The sequence below is a fragment of the Oncorhynchus keta genome, chromosome 21 (assembly GCF_023373465.1).
Source record: "Oncorhynchus keta strain PuntledgeMale-10-30-2019 chromosome 21, Oket_V2, whole genome shotgun sequence".
NCBI classification, from domain to species: Eukaryota; Metazoa; Chordata; class Actinopteri; order Salmoniformes; family Salmonidae; genus Oncorhynchus; species Oncorhynchus keta.
This window is the reverse complement of record NC_068441.1, coordinates 54,950,320-54,970,744: the sequence shown is the minus strand read 5'-3', so window position 1 is coordinate 54,970,744 and position 20,425 is coordinate 54,950,320. Positions and strand designations below refer to the sequence as shown.

The 20,425-nt window shown below is 46.0% G+C and overlaps 1 protein-coding gene and 1 long non-coding RNA gene across 2 annotated transcripts in view; both read left to right on the top strand.

Moving 5' to 3' along the window:
• Nucleotides 1–20,425, top strand: part of iars1 (isoleucyl-tRNA synthetase 1) — a 133,064-nt gene that overhangs the window by 75,458 nt on the left and 37,181 nt on the right. The window contains exons 21-26 of the mRNA XM_052474583.1: nt 579–699; nt 3,930–4,021; nt 5,038–5,115; nt 6,297–6,418; nt 15,190–15,292; nt 16,250–16,333. Of these exons, the coding sequence (XP_052330543.1) occupies nt 579–699; nt 3,930–4,021; nt 5,038–5,115; nt 6,297–6,418; nt 15,190–15,292; nt 16,250–16,333 (600 nt within the window). The remainder of the gene's footprint in view (nt 1–578; nt 700–3,929; nt 4,022–5,037; nt 5,116–6,296; nt 6,419–15,189; nt 15,293–16,249; nt 16,334–20,425) is intronic.
• Nucleotides 11,721–14,166, top strand: LOC127910455 (uncharacterized). The gene is made up of 2 exons (XR_008074952.1): nt 11,721–12,632; nt 12,798–14,166. It is a non-coding gene; the product is annotated as an uncharacterized LOC127910455 (long non-coding RNA).

Here is a 20,425-nt window from a genome sequence, read left to right as displayed (position 1 = left end):
GCCCAACCCCTCCCTCTCTGCACAAACCCCTCCCCCCTCTAGCCCAGCCCTCCCCTTACAGCCCAACCCTCCCCTCTCTGCACAAGGTACCCATCTCCCTCTACAGCCCAAACCCCTCCCCCATCTAGCCCTGGCCCCCCTTACAGCCCTAACCCCACCCCCAGCCCTCCCCTTACAGCCCTAACCCCACCCCCAGCCCTCCCCTTACAGCCCTAACCCCACCCCCAGCCCTCCCCTTACAGCCCTAACCCCACCCCCAGCCCTCCCCTTACAGCCCTAACCCCACCCCCAGCCCTCCCCTTACACCCCCAAACCCCTCCCCTCTAGCCCAGCCCTCCCCTTACACCCCAAACCCCTCCCCTCTAGCCCAGCCCTCCCCTTACAGCCCTAACCCCAGCCCTCCCCTTACAGCCCTAACCCCCCCTCAACCAGAACACAAGATACCACCTATCACAGCCTTTAAACTCTGTAACGTTCTCTCTATCATGCTCTCTCTCTCGCTCGCACGCGCTCTCGCTCTCTCTTTCCGTGTCCTGTTCTCTGTGTGACCTTTTTGCCCTCTGACCTTTGCCCTTCAGGAGGACGGCATCAGCTTCCTGTACAATGAGGCCACAGCCAAGCGCAGTGACAACATCATGGACAAATGGATCCAGTCCTTCACCCAGTCTCTCATCCAGTTCTTCAAAGCTGAGATGGATGGTGAGCTACACACACACACACACACACACACACACACACACACACACACACACACACACACAAGCCGCTTCCTAGGGGTGTAACCGTACAGGGACCTCGGTTCGGTCCGCACTGTGAACCCGAATGAATACCTACGTAAACAAATTCACTAGTCCGCTAGGCTCGGCTGCGTGTGTTGCATCTGAGCTGAGAAAACATTTCGGGCTGTTCCGTTAAATCAGCTGTAGCCTATGCCCACGTTGTAATCAAAATGATTGGAGGATCCTTTTTCATTGTGCCCCTGTGAAGAGGAAATGGTGTGGGAATGCCCCTGTGAAGAGGAAATGGTGTGGGAATGCCCCTGTGAAGAGGAAATGGTGTGGGAATGCCCCTGTGAAGAGGAAATGGTGTGGGAATGCCCCTGTGAAGAGGAAATGGTGTGGGAATGCCCCTGTGAAGAGGAAATGGCGTGGGAATGCCCCTGTGAAGAGGAAATGGCGTGGGAATGCCCCTGTGAAGAGGAAATGGCGTGGGAATGCCCCTGTGAAGAAATGGTGTGGGAATGCCCCCTGTGAAGAGGAAATGGTGTGGGCCCTGTGAATGGTGTGGGAATGCCCTGTGAAGAGGAATGCCCCTGTGAAGGAAATGGCGGGAATGCCCCTGTGAAGAGGAAATGGGCGTGGGAATGCCCCTGTGAAGAGGAATGCCCCTGTGAAGAGGAAATGGGCGTGGGAATGCCCCTGTGAAGAGGCAATGGGCGTGGGAATACCCCTGTGAAATGGGCGTGGGAATGCCCCTGTGAAGAGGAAATGGCGTGGGAATGCCCCTGTGAAGAGGAAATGGGCGTGGGAATGCCCCTGTGAAGAGGAAATGGCGTGGGAATGCCCCTGTGAAGAGGAAATGGTGTGGGAATGCCCCTGTGAAGAGGAAATGGCGTGGGAATGCCCCCGTGAAGAGGAAATGGCGTGGGAATGCCCCCGTGAAGAGGCAATGGCGTGGGAATGCCCCTGTGAAGAGGAAATGGCGTGGGAATGCCCCTGTGAAGAGGAAATGGTGTGGGAATGCCCCCGTGAAGAGGCAATGGCGTGGGAATGCCCCCGTGAAGAGGAAATGGCGTGGGAATGCCCCTGTGAAGAGGAAATGGGCGTGGGAATGCCCCTGTGAATGCCCCTGTGAAGAGGAAATGGGCGTGGGAATGCCCTGTGAAGAGGCAATGGCCCCTGTGAAGAGGAAATGGCGTGGGAATGCCCTGTGAAGAGAAATGGCGTGGGAATGCCCCTGTGAAGAGGAAATGGGTTTCATAAAAGCTGGGAATGCCCTGTGAAGAGGAAATGGCGTGGGAATGCCCCTGTGAAGAGGAATGCCCCTGTGATGGCGTGGGAATGCCCTGTGAAGAGGAAATGGTGTGGGAATGCCCCTGTGAAGAGGCAATGGTGTGGGAATGCCCTGTGAAGAGGAAATGGCGTGGGAATGCCCCTGTGAAGAGGAAATGGCGTGGAAATGCCCCTGTGAAGAGGAAATGGCGTGGGAATGCCCTGTGAAGAGGAAATGGCGTGGGAATGCCCCTGTGAAGAGGAAATGGCGTGGGAATGCCCCTGTGAAGAGGCAATGGCGTGGGAATGCCCCTGTGAATGGCGTGGGAATGCCCCTGTGAAGAGGAAATGGCGTGGGAATGCCCCCGTGAAGAGGCAATGGCGTGGGAATGCCCCCGTGAAGAGGCAATGGCGTGGGAATGCCCCTGTGAAGAGGAAATGGCGTGGGAATGCCCCTGTGAAGAGGAAATGGTGTGGGAATGCCCTGGACCACAATCAAGATCAGACTAAACTAGAGCCTGCAGGACTTGCTTAGTGGAGTGTGGTTTCATAAAAGCAGAGCATCTCTTTAAAGGACAGACCTCTCTCCATCTTTACAACCATTGAATCAATATGTTTTGACCAGGACAGTTTACAATCTAAGGTAACGCCAAGTAATTTAGTCTCCTCAACCTGTTCAACAGCCACACCATTCATTACCAGATTAAGCAGATGTCTAGAACATAGGGAATGATTTGTACCAAATACAACGCTCTTAGTTTTAGAGATGTTCTGGACTTCATTAGTTGTGGTTGCTGACAGGCATATGGTTGACTCATCAGCGTACATGGACACACAGGCTTTGTTTAATGCCAGTGGCAGGTCATTGGTAAAAAAATAGAAAAGAGTAGAGGGCCGAGAGAGCTGCCCTGTGGTACACCACACTTTACATGTTTAACATTAGAGAAGCTTCCATTAAAGAACACCCTTTGAGTTCTATTAGATAAATGGCTCTGAATCCACGATATGACAGAGGTTGAAAAGCCATAAACACACACGTTTTCTCAAACAACAGGTTACGGTCAATAATAATCAGAGGCTCCACTGAAATCTAACAGTACAGCTCCTACATTCTTCTTATTGTCAATTTCTTTCAACCAGTCTTCAGTCAGTGGATCCCACAGTGACCGCACATACATATCCCAACCAGAAGCCATGGATTACAGGCAACATCCTCACTGAGCTAATGACTAGAGCTGCCGCTTTTAAGGACCGGGACATTAACCCGGACGCTTATAAGAAATCCCGCTACGACCTCTGACGTACCATCAAACAGGCTAAGCGTCAATACAAGACTACGATCTAATTTTCTCTCATTTATTGGGAATGACCCGTAAGTAAGCATTTCACTGTTAGTCTACACCGGTTGTATACGAAGCATGTGACAAATACAATTGTGTTTTTTATTTGACACACACACACACAACGAGTACACACACACAGTCTCTCATCCAAGGCTGAGATGAGTGACAAAACTACACCTCTCCACTGAAAGGCTATTACTGGGCAGACAACCATGCCAACATGATCTATAACAACGACATATAGGATAAAAACACATTATAAATTGGGTGGTTCGAGCCCTGAATGCTGATTGGCTGACAGCCGTAGTATATCAGACTGTATACCACGGGTATGTATGACAAAAACATTAATTTTTACAGCTCTAATTACATGGGTAACCTGTTTATAATAGAAAAAAAAGGCACCTCGGGAGTTGGTGATATATGGCCAATATACCACACCTCCTCGGGGCCTTATTGCTTAAATAGACAAGTTCGCTGTAAACAGAACTCTGCTACTGTTATGCGTCTGTCGTTTATAAAGACGACCGAGCTTTTCCCGGCCGTTCCCTCTCCTCCAAGACCACGAGTTGTAATCACAGTGTCTCCTTCGCAGCTTACAGGCTGTACACAGTGGTGCCAAAGCTTGTCAAGTTTGTGGACATGCTGACCAACTGGTACGTGAGGACCAACCGTAGGCGTTTCAAGGTGAGTTCACCCTCAAACACCGAGGCTTAAAGAGACAGTAACCACTATACCTCAAACACCGAGGCTTAAAGAGACAGTAACCACTATACCTCAAACACCGAGGCTTAAAGAGACAGTAACCACTATACCTCAAACACCGAGGCTTAAAGAGACAGTAACCACTATACCTCAAACACCGAGGCTTAAAGAGACAGTAACCACTATACCTCAAACACCGAGGCTTAAAGAGACAGTAACCACTATACCTCAAACACCGAGGCTTAAAGAGACAGTAACCACTATACCTCAAACACCGAGGCTTAAAGAGACAGTAACCACTATACCTCAAACACCGAGGCTTAAAGAGACAGTAACCACTATACCTCAAACACCGAGGCTTAAAGAGACAGTAACCACTATACCTCAAACACCGAGGCTTAAAGAGACAGTAACCACTATACCTCAAACACCGAGGCTTAAAGAGACAGTAACCACTATACCTCAAACACCGAGGCTTAAAGAGACAGTAACCACTATACCTCAAACACCGAGGCTTAAAGAGACAGTAACCACTATACCTCAAACACCGAGGCTTAAAGAGACAGTAACCACTATACCTCAAACACCGAGGCTTAAAGAGACAGTAACCACTATACCTCAAACAGAGGCTTAGAGACAGTAACCACTATACCTCAAACACCGAGGCTTAAAGAGACAGTAACCACTATACCTCAAACACCGAGGCTTAAAGAGACAGTAACCACTATACCTCTGTTTCTCTGACTATGCTATATTGACTACAGTAACCACTATACCTCTGTTACTCTGTTGACTATGCTATATTGACTACAGTAACCACTATACCTCTGTTTCTCTGTTGACTATGCTATATTGACTACAGTAATGTGAATGGATTGAGTTGGTCATCAATGACTCTCTGGTTAAAGATCTGTTGTGTTATGTATGGGACATGTTAGGGAGGAGGAGGATGAGGAGGAAGATGATGATGTTTGTAACCGTGTATTGTAACCCCACAGGGAGAGAGTGGAACAGAGGACTGTCTGGGGGCTCTGGAGAATCTCTTCAGTGTTCTGTTCTCCATGTGCAGACTGATGGTGAGTCACATGGTGTAAAGGTGCATACTGTTTAACCCGGCTGAACTCTGCTCAATGACATCTGCTTCCATTGAAAGTGATGTATTGAGGGCGACAATTTCTCTTCGCCAAAACAGTTGCGCTTAGAACTAATGCACAGGAGTGTTCTAAATAACGAGCGCTCCGATGCTGTACCTCGTGGCGCTGTGCCCCGTGGCGCTGTGCCCCGTGGCGCTGTGCCTCGTGACGCTGTGACTCTGTGCCCCGTGGCGCCGTGCCTCGTGGCGCTGTGCCCCGTGACACTGTACCTCGTGACGCATTGTGTGTATATCAGGCTGTAACTAAATCTCCGGTTAAACTTTTAAGTTCCTCCTCACAGAAATTGTTAAAAGAAGGAAGTTTGAACTTAAGTCGTCTGCATATGATAATTTTACTTACCCTGCATTAGCTCTCAACGCAGGTGTCTTTGTATAAGGACAAGGGCTCCCTCAGTTAGAATGGTAACGAGGACAAGGTCTCCCTGAGTTAGAATGGTAACGAGGACAAGGTCTCCCTGAGTTAGAATGGTAACGAGGACAAGGTCTCCCTGAGTTAGAATGGTAACGAGGACAAGGTCTCCCTGAGTTAGAATGGTAACGAGGACAAGGTCTCCCTGAGTTAGAATGGTAACGAGGACAAGGTCTCCCTGAGTTAGAATGGTAACGAGGACAAGGTCTCCCTGAGTTAGAATGGTAACGAGGACAAGGTCTCCCTGAGTTAGAATGGTAAGGAGGACAAGGTCTCCCTGAGTTAGAATGGTAACGAGGACAAGGTCTCCCTGAGTTAGAATGGTAACGAGGACAAGGTCTCCCTCAGTTAGAATGGTAAGGAGGACAAGGTCTCCATGAGTTAGAATGGTAACGAGGACAAGGTCTCCCTGAGTTAGAATGGTAACGAGGACAAGGTCTCCCTGAGTTAGAATGGTAACGAGGACAAGGTCTCCCTCAGTTAGAATGGTAACGAGGAAAAGGTCTCCCTCAGTTAGAATGGTAGGAGAGTTGTAGTGCATGTTCTCAACTAACTAGGTATCTCACTAGTATAGTACTGTATAGTATCGTTGTTCTTCTCTAACTATAGTACTGTATAGTATCGTTGTCTTTCTCTAACTATAGTACTGTATAGTATCGTTGTTCTTCTCTAAATGGTCTCCTCCTCCCCACTAGGCTCCCTTCACCCCATTTATTACAGAGATGATGTACCAGAACCTGCGTCACCTGATCGACCCCACCTCTGTAGAGGAGAAGGACTCCAGTAGCATCCACTACCTCATGTTGCCTCTAGTCAGGTAATCAATCAGTCTATCAATCACACAGTACCTCATGTTGCCTCTAGTCAGGTAATCAATCAGTCTATCAATCACACAGTACCTCATGTTGCCTCTAGTCAGGTAATCAATCAGTCTATCAATCACACAGTACCTCATGTTGCCTCTAGTCAGGTAATCAATCAGTCTATCAATCACACAGTACCTCATGTTGCCTCTAGTCAGGTAATCAATCAGTCTATCAATCACACAGTACCTCATGTTGCCTCTAGTCAGGTAATCAACCAGTCTATCAATCACACAGTACCTCATGTTGCCTCTAGTCAGGTAATCAATCAGTCTATCAATCACACAGTACCTCATGTTGCCTCTAGTCAGGTAATCAATCAGTCTATCAATCACACAGTACCTCATGTTGCCTCTAGTCAGGTAATCAATCAGTCTATCAATCACACAGTACCTCATGTTGCCTCTAGTCAGGTAATCAATCAGTCTATCAATCACACACTACCTCATGTTGCCTCTAGTCAGGTAATCAATCAATCATTTAACATTTAACAATCAATCAATCATTGAATTTGTCTCGAAGGACCGTGAACTGCACCATTCACTAGCTCAAGTAGCCCCCCCCCCCCTCCCCCACTAGTGATTTAGTGCACTACTATTGAAAAGATCCCCATGGGTGGTAGTGCACTATATAGGGAGTAGGGCGCCATCTTGAAGAGTGACTTCCTCCTCAATGAATCTGAAAGTGTCTCTTGTCAAATTAGTAGCAGGGGATACAGGCAGCTCAGTCTTTTGACGAAAACTATTTATTTCCCAATTTATTAAAAAATATATATATTTTTAAGGATTCCTCTTTTAAAATTATATTTATTTTGAAATTGGAATGCTTGGACTTTTCTTGGAATTTCTTTTGTCAGAAACAAGAAGTGATTTGTGTTTTATGATGATAAATGACTCCCAGATGCTTCGGTGAGTATTTGTTTTGAACCAACTTACTTTTGTTGAAACGCCTGACAATTATACTATTCTGTTTGTATCAGTTTATTAACTCTGAGCTGCATTCGTGTCTGTACAACTCATCAGACGTGATCAAACCCAGGACTTGATTTAGACATGCAGGTCACACACACACACACACACACACACACACACACACACACACACACACACACACACACACACACACACACCTTTGTTGTTAGTGCTATGATTGAGTAGCTATACCCTTTAGTGTGTCTCTGAAGCGGCAATCAGTGTGTGTGTGTATGTGTGTATTCTCCAGTCACTCTGAATGTCTGTCTTCACTACAGTACCTGCTCCCACACACCTCTACCTCGCCGGTGTTTACCATTTTATTTACTGTCCCAGCCCACATATTACTACCCAGCCTGCTCGGCTGTGGAGGGAAGCCTTGTTTAGAGCTCCTTCCAGTTCCTGTCCAAGACGTGAGACATCCTGTAGGGGTGACCTCCAATCAGGAGGAGACAAGTCGTCTGTCCGTCCGCTCTAAACCCATTAAGTGATTGGTTATCTGTCCTCTCCTTCTGGCTTGTTTCTGTGCGTCTGTCTCTGTCTGTCCCTTATCATGGTAATGGGACACATCTTGCTGCTGTGATTTTCACATTGTGGTATTTCGCCTAACATATATATGAGAGTTTATCCAGTGTTGGATTTGTTTTCAAATTCTTTGTGGGTCTGTGTGATCTGTGTTAAGGGATTTGTTTGGAAGTACAGCTCCGTTTCCATTTTGTGGGCAGTGGGTACATATCCTATACTGTGGCAAGGTTATGCTCACTCAGTCTACGATGAATTTGGAAAGTATTTAGTTGCGTTACAGCCTCATTCTAAAAGTGATTCAATTAATGTTTTTCCTCATCAATCTACACACAATACCCCGTCATGACATCACAATACCCCGTCATGACATCACAATACCCCGTCATGACATCACAATACCCCGTCATGACATCACAATACCCCGTCATGACATCACAATACCCCGTCATGACATCACAATACCCCGTCATGACATCACAATACCCCGTCATGACATCACAATACCCCGTCATGACATCACAATACCCCGTCATGACATCACAATACCCCGTCATGACATCACAATACCCCGTCATGACATCACAATACCCCGAAATGACATCACAATACCCCGTCATGACATCACAATACCCCGTCATGACATCACAATACCCCGTCTTGACATCACAATACCCCGTCTTGACATCACAATACCCCGTCATGACATCACAATACCCGTCATGACATCACAATACCCCGTCATGACATCACAATACCCCGTCATGACATCACAATACCCCGTCATGACATCACAATACCCCGTCATGACATCACAATACCCGTCATGACATCACAATACCCGTCTTGACATCACAATACCCGTCATGACATCACAATACCCCGTCATGACATCACAATACCCGTCTTGACATCACAATACCCGTCATGACATCACAATACCCCGTCATGACATCACAATACCCGTCATGACATCACAATACCCCGTCTTGACATCACAATACCCCGTCTTGACATCACAATACCCCGTCTTGACATCACAATACCCCGTCATGACATCACAATACCCCGTCTTGACATCACAATACCCGTCATGACATCACAATACCCCGTCTTGAACAATACCCCGTCTTGACATCACAATACCCCGTCTTGACATCACAATACCCCGTCTTGACATCACAATACCCCGTCATGACATCACAATACCCTATTGACATCACAATACCCCGTCATGGCAAAGTGGAAACAGGTTTTTAGACATTTTTGCACATTTATTACAAATAATTTTAAAAAAGGGAAATACCTTTTTTTACTTAAATATTCAGACCCTTTTGCTATGAGACTTGAAATTGAGCTCAGGTGCATCCTGTTTCCGTTAATTATCCTTGATGTTTCTACAACTTGATTGGAGTCCACCTGTGGTAAATTCACTTGAACAGTGACCAAGTAGGCTACTGTGGCTATTTGTTCATAATGTGGGCCTACCGGAGTGGCCTATTTTCAAGACCCTCGTTGTTGACTAGAAATTATCTATAACTGGGCTAATAACTCACTATCTTGCACAGAATATGAACAAACGTACCCAAGTGGCTACATGAAGCTCTTGCTTTTGAATTCGAAACCACGGTGTACATTGGGTTTTGATGCGCAGTCACAGGAAATGCTTTCATTCACCCGCTGTACGGTGATAGGGTGAGAGTCTTTTCCTCGTAGCAGGGTGGAGGTGACCACTTTGTGGAAGACTCTTTTCCAATCACACCCTTTCCTGCTGGGCCCTCAGGGTCGTTTGTGCCTGTGTGCATTATGATGTGGCTCGGGGACCATCGTCGGTCAGGAGGGCTGGTGAAGTGTTGGGGGGTCTGATGGGTTGGTGGGTTCCTATCTTGTCTGTCCTGCCTGTAGTCGGGTTCTGAAGTGGGACTGTTCTGTTGTCTTCCTCTTTGGGGATGGCCAGCTTTCTCATGAGTTGTGCATTGTCCCACCTCAGTTTACGCCCCTCCGCCAACTGGGCTGTTTTTCTCTCCTGTTGGGTGTTTTGTCACCACAGTCCAGCGTGCAGACCCACCCCCCCCACAGCTCTGGTTGAAGGGGGGGTGTTGTTGTGCTCTCTGGGCTGTGTTGAATTGCCGTTTGAGCTCTACCATCTCGGTCTCCAACTGGGTGAATTTATCCCTCATGTTAATACAGGAGCAGTGCTGTTGTGGGATCTGGGTCTGCTCGGTGCTGTTGTGGGATCTGGGTCTGCTCGGTGCTGTTGTGGGATCTGGGTCTGCTCGGTGCTGTTGTGGGATCTGGGTCTGCTCGGTGCTGTTGTGGGATCTGGGTCTGCTCGGTGCTGTTGTGGGATCTGGGTCTGCTCGGTGCTGTTGTGGGTTCTGGGTCTGCTCGGTGCTGTTGTGGGTTCTGGGTCTGCTCGGTGCTGTTGTGGGTTCTGGGTCTGCTCGGTGCTGTTGTGGGTTCTGGGTCTGCTCGGTGCTGTTGTGGGATCTGGGTCTGCTCGGTGCTGTTGTGGGATCTGGGTCTGCTCGGTGCTGTTGTGGGATCTGGGTCTGCTCGGTGCTGTTGTGGGATCTGGGTCTGCCGGTGCTGTTGTGGGATCTGGGTCTGCTCGGTGCTGTTGTGGGATCTGGGTCTGCTCGGTGCTGTTGTGGGTTCTGGGTCTGCTCGGTGCTGTTGTGGGATCTGGGTCTGCTCGGTGCTGTTGTGGGATCTGGGTCTGCTCGGTGCTGTTGTGGGTTCTGGGTCTGCTCGGTGCTGTTGTGGGTTCTGGGTCTGCTCGGTGCTGTTGTGGGATCTGGGTCTGCTCGGTGCTGTTGTGGGATCTGGGTCTGCTCGGTGCTGTTGTGGGGTCTGCTCGGTGCTGTTGTGGGATCTGGGTCTGCTCGGTGCTGTTGTGGGATCTGGGTCTGCTCGGTGCTGTTGTGGGTTCTGGGTCTGCTCGGTGCTGTTGTGGGTTCTGGGTCTGCTCGGTGCTGTTGTGGGATCTGGGTCTGCTCGGTGTTCTGACCCTCCACCCTGGTTTAATACCCTCTCTGTCCAGTGTTCTGACCCTCCAACCTGATTTAATACCCTCTCTGTCCAGTATTGACCCTCCAACCTGGTTTAATACCCTCTCTGTCCAGTATTGACCCTCCAACCTGGTTTAATACCCTCTCTGTCCAGTATTGACCCTCCAACCTGGTTTAATACCCTCTCTGTCCAGTATTGACCCTCCACCCTGGTTTAATACCCTCTCTGTCCAGTGTTCTGACCCTCCAACCTGATTTAATACCCTCTCTGTCCAGTATTGACCCTCCAACCTGATTTAATACCCTCTCTGTCCAGTGTTGACCCTCCAACCTGATTTAATACCCTCTCTGTCCAGTATTCTGACCCTCCACCCTGATTTAATACCCTCTCTGTCCAGTATTGACCCTCCACCCTGGTTTAATACCCTCTCTGTCCAGTGTTGACCCTCCACCCTGGTTTAATACCCTCTCTGTCCAGTGTTCTGACCCTCCACCCTGGTTTAATACCCTCTCTGTCCAGTGTTCTGACCCTCCACCCTGGTTTAATACCCTCTTTGTCCAGTGTTCTGACCCTCCACCCTGGGTTTAATACCCTCTCTGTCCAGTGTTTCCTAGCCTCCACCCTGGTTTAATACCCTCTCTGTCCAGTATTCTGACCCTCCACCCTGGTTTAATACCCTCTGTCCAGTATTCTGACCCTCCAACCTGGTTTAATACCCTCTCTGTCCAGTATTCTGACCCTCCAACCTGATTTAATACCCTCTCTGTCCAGTATTGACCCTCCACCCTGCTTTAATACCCTCTCTGTCCAGTGTTCTGACCCTCCAACCTGATTTAATACCCTCTCTGTCCAGTATTCTGACCCTCCACCCTGGTTTAATACCCTCTCTGTCCAGTATTGACCCTCCACCCTGGTTTAATACCCTCTCTGTCCAGTATTGACCCTCCACCCTGGTTTAATACCCTCTCTGTCCAGTATTGACCCTCCACCCTGGTTTTAATACCCTCTCTGTCCAGTATTGACCCTCCACCCTGGTTTAATACCCTCTCTGTCCAGTATTGACCCTCCACCCTGGTTTAATACCCTCTCTGTCCAGTATTGACCCTCCACCCTGGTTTAATACCCTCTCTGTCCAGTATTGACCCTCCACCCTGGTTTAATACCCTCTCTGTCCAGTATTGACCCTCCACCCTGGTTTAATACCCTCTCTGTCCAGTATTGACCCTCCACCCTGGTTTTAATACCCTCTCTGTCCAGTATTCTGACCCTCCACCCTGGTTTAATACCCTCTCTTAACAGAAGGGTAGTGTGCTCTTATGGCCCTGTGCCATGCCAGGGGCGGAGGGGTCCGTGTGGTTTTAATACCCTCTCTTAACAGAAGGGTAGTGTGCTCTTATGGCCCTGTGCCATGCCAGGGGCGGAGGGGTCCGTGTGGTTTTAATACCCTCTCTTAACAGAAGGGTAGTGTGCTCTTATGGCCCTGTGCCATGCCAGGGGCGGAGGGGTCTGTGTGGAAGTCGAGGTTGCTTACGTTCAGTAAATAGTGTCTCTGGATTTTCCTTTGGGGAAAGTTTCTCTTTTGTACTTTTGTAGGTTTTTACTGTTATTTTTCTGCCGGTTGTTGTTTTCCTTGACGGTCTTTGGGAGTACGAATCCTTTCCAGGTATTTAAAGTTTAAATTCAAGGATGTTTAAAGTTTCGATTTGGATTGAAAGTTCTGTTGTAAAGGTCTCCTGAATAAGTCTATGTGAAAAAATAATAATAATAATAATAATAAATCCAGGTTTAACCCAGGTTTCTAATTCTAGATTTTTGGGAAAAATTTCAGGAGCCTGTTCGGCTGCGGAGGGAAGCCTTGTTAAAGCGCTCCTTCCTGTTCCTGTCCAAGAAGTGAGACATCCTGTAGAGGTGACCTCCAATCAGGAAGAGACCGTCTGTCCGCCCGCTATAAACCCATTAAATCATTTTTTTATTGGATCAGGAACCCCGTTAGCTGTTGCGAAAGCAGCAACTACTCTTCCTTGGGGTCCACACAAAACATGACATAATACAGAAAATTAATAGACAAGAACAGCTCAAGGACAGCGCTACATAAGTCAAATAAAAAAAACAAACGGCACACGTAGCCTACATATAAATACACACAATATCTAGGTCAAGTAGGGGAGAGGCGTTGTGCCCCGAGGTGTTGCTGTATCTGTTTGCTGTTCATTTGAGCAATAGGAGTTGGGAGTTCCATGCAAATAGGGTCTTTTTTATAATACTGTACACCTGTCTTGAATTTTGTTTCTGGATTTGGGGACTGTGAAAAGAGCCCTGTTGTCTGGTGGTGTGTGTGTGTGTGTGTGTGTCAGAGCTGTGTGTAAGTTGACTATGCAAACAATTTTGAATTCTTCTTTTTTTGATGCAGTCAATCTCTCAACTCTTAGCCAAGAGAGACTAGCATAGTATTTACATCAACCCTTTGGTTATTATTTACAGTACAAGTTAATGATTCATGATTTATCTAACACTTTTTGGGGGGGTTGATTCCATCATTATTTCACGGTTTTGATATCTTCACTATTATTCTACTATGTTGAAAATAGTTAAAATAAAGAAAAAAATCCTGTAATGAGTAGGTGTGTCCCAACTTTTGACTGGTACTGTATATTAGCCCTCTGATTACAATGAAGAGCCAAGCGTGGCTCTCTGTTCGGGACCAGCTGCAGCTTAACAAGGTCTTTCCTTGCAGCACTGGACCACACGACTGGACAATAATCATGATTAGACTAAACTCTGCAGGACTTTGTTTGTGGGGTGTGGTGTCATAAAAGCAGAGCATCTCTTTAAAGGACAGACCTCTCTCCATCTTTACAACCATTGAATCTAAATGTTTTGACCATGACAGTTTACAATCTAAGGTAACGCCAAGTAATTTAGTCTCCTCAACCTATTCAACAGCCACACCATTCATTATCAGATTCAGCTGAGGTCTAGAACATAACCACTCTGGGATATTCGGGACGGTAGCGTCCCACCCCGCCAACAGCCAGTGAACGTGCAGGGCGCCAAATTCAAAACAACAAAAATCTCATAATTCCTAGAAATAATCCCATGGAATTCCTCAAGCATCCAAGTATTTTACACCATTGTAAAGATAAACTTCTTGTTAATCCAGCCACAGTGTCTGATTTCAAAAATGCTTTACAGTGAAAGCTCCACAAACTATTATGTTAGGTCACCACCAACTACAGGAAAACCCAGCCATTTTTCCAGCACATATGGAGATAAAATTAATCACTAATCTTTGATGATCTTCATCAGATGACACTCATAGGACTTCATGTTACACAATACATGTATGTTTTGTTCGATAAAGGCAGGTAGCCTAGTGGTTAGAGTGTAGAGGCGGCAGGTAGCCTAGTGGTTAGAGCGTTGGACTAGTAACCGAAAGGTTGCAAGATCGAATCCCCGAGCTGCCAAGGTCTGTCGTTCTGCCCCTGAACAAGGCAGTTAACCCACTGTTCCCCGGTAGGCCGTCATTGAAAATAAGAAAATAAGAATTTGTTCTTAATTGACTTGCCTGGTTAAATAAAGGTAAAAAATAATAAAACGATGGCTCACTGTTTTGCTTGTGACTCTCTGTGGTCCCAGCTACAAGGGCTAACTAACCGTGTGGCGGTTCAAGCCCTCAAGGAAATCCCGCTAGCTTGATAAGGCAAGGAACAATGGGGCGCTAGGCTGGCTGCCTGCACCAATCAGCTCATCAGACCCTTGGTCGGGCAGCCTGGACTGAAGCGGTCTGATACCAACTGTAAATGTAAATGTAAATGCACGGGATACCAGACTCAAAACTCAAAATGTAGCTTGTTAGTAACCACACTTTTTTTTTTTTCAATAGAATCCATTTTCAGCGACTTTCAAAACAACCAATCGAGCTCAACGCTCGTTCGTGATTGGATATCTGTCCCCTTTTCCTCTTCGTCTTGTTCCTCCGACATTAGCTGTTCCTAAGTTACCTCACACGCGTCATCATGGACATCAGGGGTTGGGATCAGCTCCAACTGAATATCCAGTCCGGTTATGGAGTTTTTAATAGAGAAGTTTGATGTCCAAGACAACCGATGTACACACTCAGAATATACCCACTGTCTTCTACCTGGTCCCAGTCTGACCTGTGTGTGTGTGTGTGTGTGTGTGTGTGTGTGTGTGTGTGTGTGTGTGTGTGTGTGTGACAGGGAGTCGTTGATTGACAAGCGTATAGAAAGTGCGGTGTGTCAGATGCAGTCTGTCATTGAGCTTGGACGAGTCATCAGAGACCGCAGGACTCTGCCCGTTAAGGTAAGAGGACATCAACTGTGTGTTTATTTTATAGCACTACGTGTGTGTGATTGTTGTCGTTAGTGTTGTTGTTTGTAGTACTCCCTGAAGGTGGTAGTATGTATGTGTTATGTCTAGTACACTAATGGTGGTTGTAACGGTTGTTGTTGTGTACTAACGGTTGTTGTTGTGTACTAACGGTTGTTGTTGTGTACTAACGGTTGTTGTTGTGTACTAACGGTTGTTGTTGTGTACTAACGGTTGTTGTGTACTAACGGTTGTTGTGTACTAACGGTTGTTGTGTACTAACGGTTGTTGTGTACTAACGGTTGTTGTTGTGTACTAACGGTTGTTGTTGTGTACTAACGGTTGTTGTTGTGTACTAACGGTTGTTGTTGTGTACTAACGGTTGTTGTGTACTAACGGTTGTTGTGTACTAACGGTTGTTGTGTACTAACGGTTGTTGTGTACTAACGGTTGTTGTACTAACGGTTGTTGTTGGTTGTTGTTGTGTACTACTAACGGTTGTTGTTGTGTACTAACGGTTGTTGTTGTGTACTAACGGTTGTTGTGTACTAACGGTTGTTGTGTACTAACGGTTGTTGTGTACTAACGGTTGTTGTTGTGTACTAACGGTTGTTGTTGTGTACTAACGGTTGTTGTTGTGTACTAACGGTTGTTGTGTACTAACGGTTGTTGTTGTGTACTAACGGTTGTTGTTGTGTACTAACGGTTGTTGTTGTGTACTAACGGTTGTTGTGTTGTTGTTGTGTACTAACGGTTGTTGTGTACTAACGGTTGTTGTTGTGTGTACTAACGGTTGTTGTTGTTGTGTACTAACGGTTGTTGTTGTTGTGTACTAACGGTTGTTGTTGTTGTGTACTAACGGTTGTTGTTGTTGTTGTGTACTAACGGTTGTTGTTGTTGTTGTGTACTAACGGTTGTTGTTGTGTACTAACGGTTGTTGTTGTTGTGTAGTATCCCTTAAAGGAGGTGGTAGTGATCCACCAAGATCCAGAAGCTCTGAGAGACATCACCTCCCTGCAGAAATACATCCTGGAGGTAAGAGATATACACAAACACATATATTCACTTACTCGCTCACTGGTCAGTTAATTGGGTACACTCATCTAGTACCAGGTTGGACCCCCCTCCCCTTGCATCCACAACAACCTGAATTCTTCGGGATATTCTACAAGGTGTCGGAAATGTTCCAAATGGATGTTAGTCATGATGGCATCACGCAGTTGCAGCAGATTGGACGGTGGTACATTGATGCTGCTGACAGCCCGTTCCATCTCATCCCATTATGATCTATAGGGTTGAGGTCTGGAGGACTGACCAGGACACTCTAGTAAACTGAACTCGCTGTCATGTTCCAGGCAATGTTTTTCCACTCCTCAATTATCCAGTGTTGGTGATGGCGTTGCCCACTGGAGCCGCAGCTTCCTGTTCTTAGCTGATAGGAGTGGAATCCTGGTGTGGTCGTCTGCTGCAAATAGCCTATCAGAAACCGGGATCAACGAGTTGCGTGTTCAGAGATGAGAGTTTGACTGCGCCATTCATTATTTGTCCGTTTTGTGGTCCGACCTGTTCGCTTGCAGGATATTTTTTGCCGTTCTCCTTCGACCTCTCGACTGCCGGTGACTGGATGTGTTTTGTTTGTGGCACCATTCTCTGTAAACACTAGAGACTGTTGTGTGTGTGTGTGAAAAGCCCAGGAGGAAGGCCGCTTCTGAGAGACTGGATCTGGCGTGCCGACGATCATACCACGCTCTCGAAAGTCGCTTAGGTCACTCGTTTTGCCCATTTCATTTTTATTTATTTAACCTTTTATTGAACTAGACAAGTCAGTTAAGAACAAATTATTATTTACAGTGACAGCCTACCAAAAGGCAAAAGGCCTCCCGCGGGGACGGGGGTTGGGATAAAAATAAATAAATACAATATAAATATAGGACAAAACACACATCACAACGAGACAACACTACATAAAGAGAGACATAAGACAACACAACACTACATAAAGAGAGACAACACAACACTACATAAAGAGAGACAACACAACACTACATAAAGAGAGACAACACAACACTACATAAAGAGAGACAACACAACACTACATAAAGAGACCTAAGACAACACAACACTACATAAAGAGAGACAACACAACACTACATAAAGAGACCTAAGACCTAAGACAACACAACACTACATAAAGAGACCTAAGACAACACAACACTACATAAAGAGAGACAACACTACATAAAGAGAGACCTAAGACAACACAACACTACATAAAGAGAGACAACACTACATAGAGACAACACAACACTACATAAAGAGAGACAACACAACACTACATAAAGAGAGACAACACAACACTACATAAAGAGACAACACTACATAAAGACAACACAACACTACATAAAGAGAGACAACACAACACTACATAAAGAGAGACAACACAACACTACATAAAGAGAGACAACACAACACTACATAAAGAGAGACAACACAACACTACATAAAGAGAGACCTAAGACAACAACACAGCATGGTAGCAGGCACAAGGCAGCAGCACAACATTACACCTACTCATTCAAGGGTTTTTCTTTATTTTTTGCTATCTTCTGTACACCAGCCCTACCTTGTCACAACACAACTGATCGGCTCAAACGTGTTAAGAAGGAAAGAAATTCCACAAATTAACTTTTAAGAAGGCACACCAGTTAATGGAAATGCATTCCAGGTGACTACCTCATGAAGCTGGTTGAGAGAATACCAAGAGTGTGTGGAAAAAAAACTGTCATCAAGGCAAAACGGGTGGCTACTTTGAAGAATCTAAAATATATTTTTGATTTGTTTAACACTTTTTTGGTTACTATATGATTCCGTATGTGTTATTTCATAGTTTTTATGTCTAAACTATTATTCTACAATGTAGAATATAGTAAAATATAAAGAGCTTTGGACTGGTACTATATTCTGTAGCAACAACCCATCCAGACAGTGAAGTGAACTGTTGGTGGATAAAATGCAGAGGAATTGGGATAAACGACTAGTAATATTATGTTGTTACTGTAGATAATGAATTGGTCTTTTATAAGTCTGAGCCCTGAGTAAAGTTGTTCAGTTTAATGTCAAGTGCAATATCATGTCTATCTAGTATTAGACACAGTACAATATCAAGTATTACAGACACAGTACAATATCAAGTATTACAGTACAGTATCAAGTATTACAGACACAGTACAATATCAATTATTAGACACAGTACAATATCTAGTATTAGACACATTACAATATCTAGTATTAGACACAGTACAATATCTAGTATTAGACACAGTACAATATCTAGTATTAGACACAGTACAATATCTAGTATTAGACACAGTACAATATCTAGTATTAGACACAGTACAATATCTAGTATTAGACACAGTACAATATCTAGTATTAGACACAGTACAATATCTAGTATTAGACACAGTACAATATCTAGTATTAGACACAGTACAATATCTAGTATTAGACACAGTACAATATCTAGTATTAGACACAGTACAATATCTAGTATTAGACACAGTACAATATCTAGTATTAGACACAGTACAATATCTAGTATTAGACACAGTACAATATCTAGTATTAGACACAGTACAATATCTAGTATTAGACACAGTACAATATCTAGTATTAGACACAGTACAATATCTAGTATTAGACACAGTACAATATCTAGTATTAGACACAGTACAATATCTAGTATTAGACACAGTACAATATCTAGTATTAGACACAGTACAATATCTAGTATTAGACACAGTACAATATCTAGTATTAGACACAGTACAATATCTAGTATTAGACACAGTACAATATCTAGTATTACAGACACAGTACAATATCTAGTATTAGACACAGTACAATATCTAGTATTAGACACAGTACAATATCTAGTATTAGACACAGTACAATATCTAGTATTTGACACAGTACAATATCTAGTATTAGACACAGTACAATATCTAGTATTAGACACAGTACAATATCTAGTATTAGACACAGTACAATATCTAGTATTAGACACAGTACAATATCTAGTATTAGACACAGTACAATATCTAGTATTAGACACAGTATTAGATCCAGCCCTGTAACCCAACCTGTCGTCCTTCAACACCCACCCCTAACCCCAACCTGTCGTCCTTCAACACCCAGCCCCAACCTGTTGTCCTTCAACACCCAGCCCTAACCCTACCCCAACCTGTCGTCCTTCAACACCCAGCCCTAACCTGTCGTCCTTCAACACCCAGCCCTAACCCCAACCTGTTGTCCTTCAACACCCAGCCCTAACCCCAACCTGTCGTCCTTCAACACCCAGCCCTAACCCCAACCTGTTGTCCTTCAACACCCAGCCCTAACCCCAACCTGTCGTCCTTCAACACCCAGCCCTAACCTGTCGTCCTTCAACACCCAGCCCTAACCCCAACCTGTCGTCCTTCAACACCCAGCCCAAACCCCAACCGGTCGTCCTTCAACACCCAGCCCTAACCCCAACCTGTCGTCCTTCAACACCCAGCCCTAACCCCAACCTGTTGTCCTTCAACACCCAGCCCTAACCCCAACCTGTTGTCCTTCAACACCCAGCCCTAACCTGTCGTCCTTCAACACCCAGCCCTAACCCCAACCTGTCGTCCTTCAACACCCAGCCCTAACCCTACCCCAACCTGTTGTCCTTCAACACCCAGCCCTAACCCCAACCTGTCGTCCTTCAACACCCAGCCCTAACCCTACCCCAACCTGTCGTCCTTCAACACCCAGCCCTAACCCCAACCTGTCGTCCTTCAACACCCAGCCCAAACCCCAACCTGTCGTCCTTCAACACCCAGCCCTAACCCCAACCTGTCGTCCTTCAACACCCAGCCCTAACCCCAACCTGTCGTCCTTCAACACCCAGCCCTAACCCCAACCTGTCGTCCTTCAACACCCAGCCCTAACCCCAACCTGTCGTCCTTCAACACCCAGCCCTAACCCCAACCTGTCGTCCTTCAACACCCAGCCCTAACCCCAACCTGTCGTCCTTCAACACCCAGCCCTAACCCCAACCTGTCGTCCTTCAACACCCAGCCCTAACCCCAACCTGTAGTC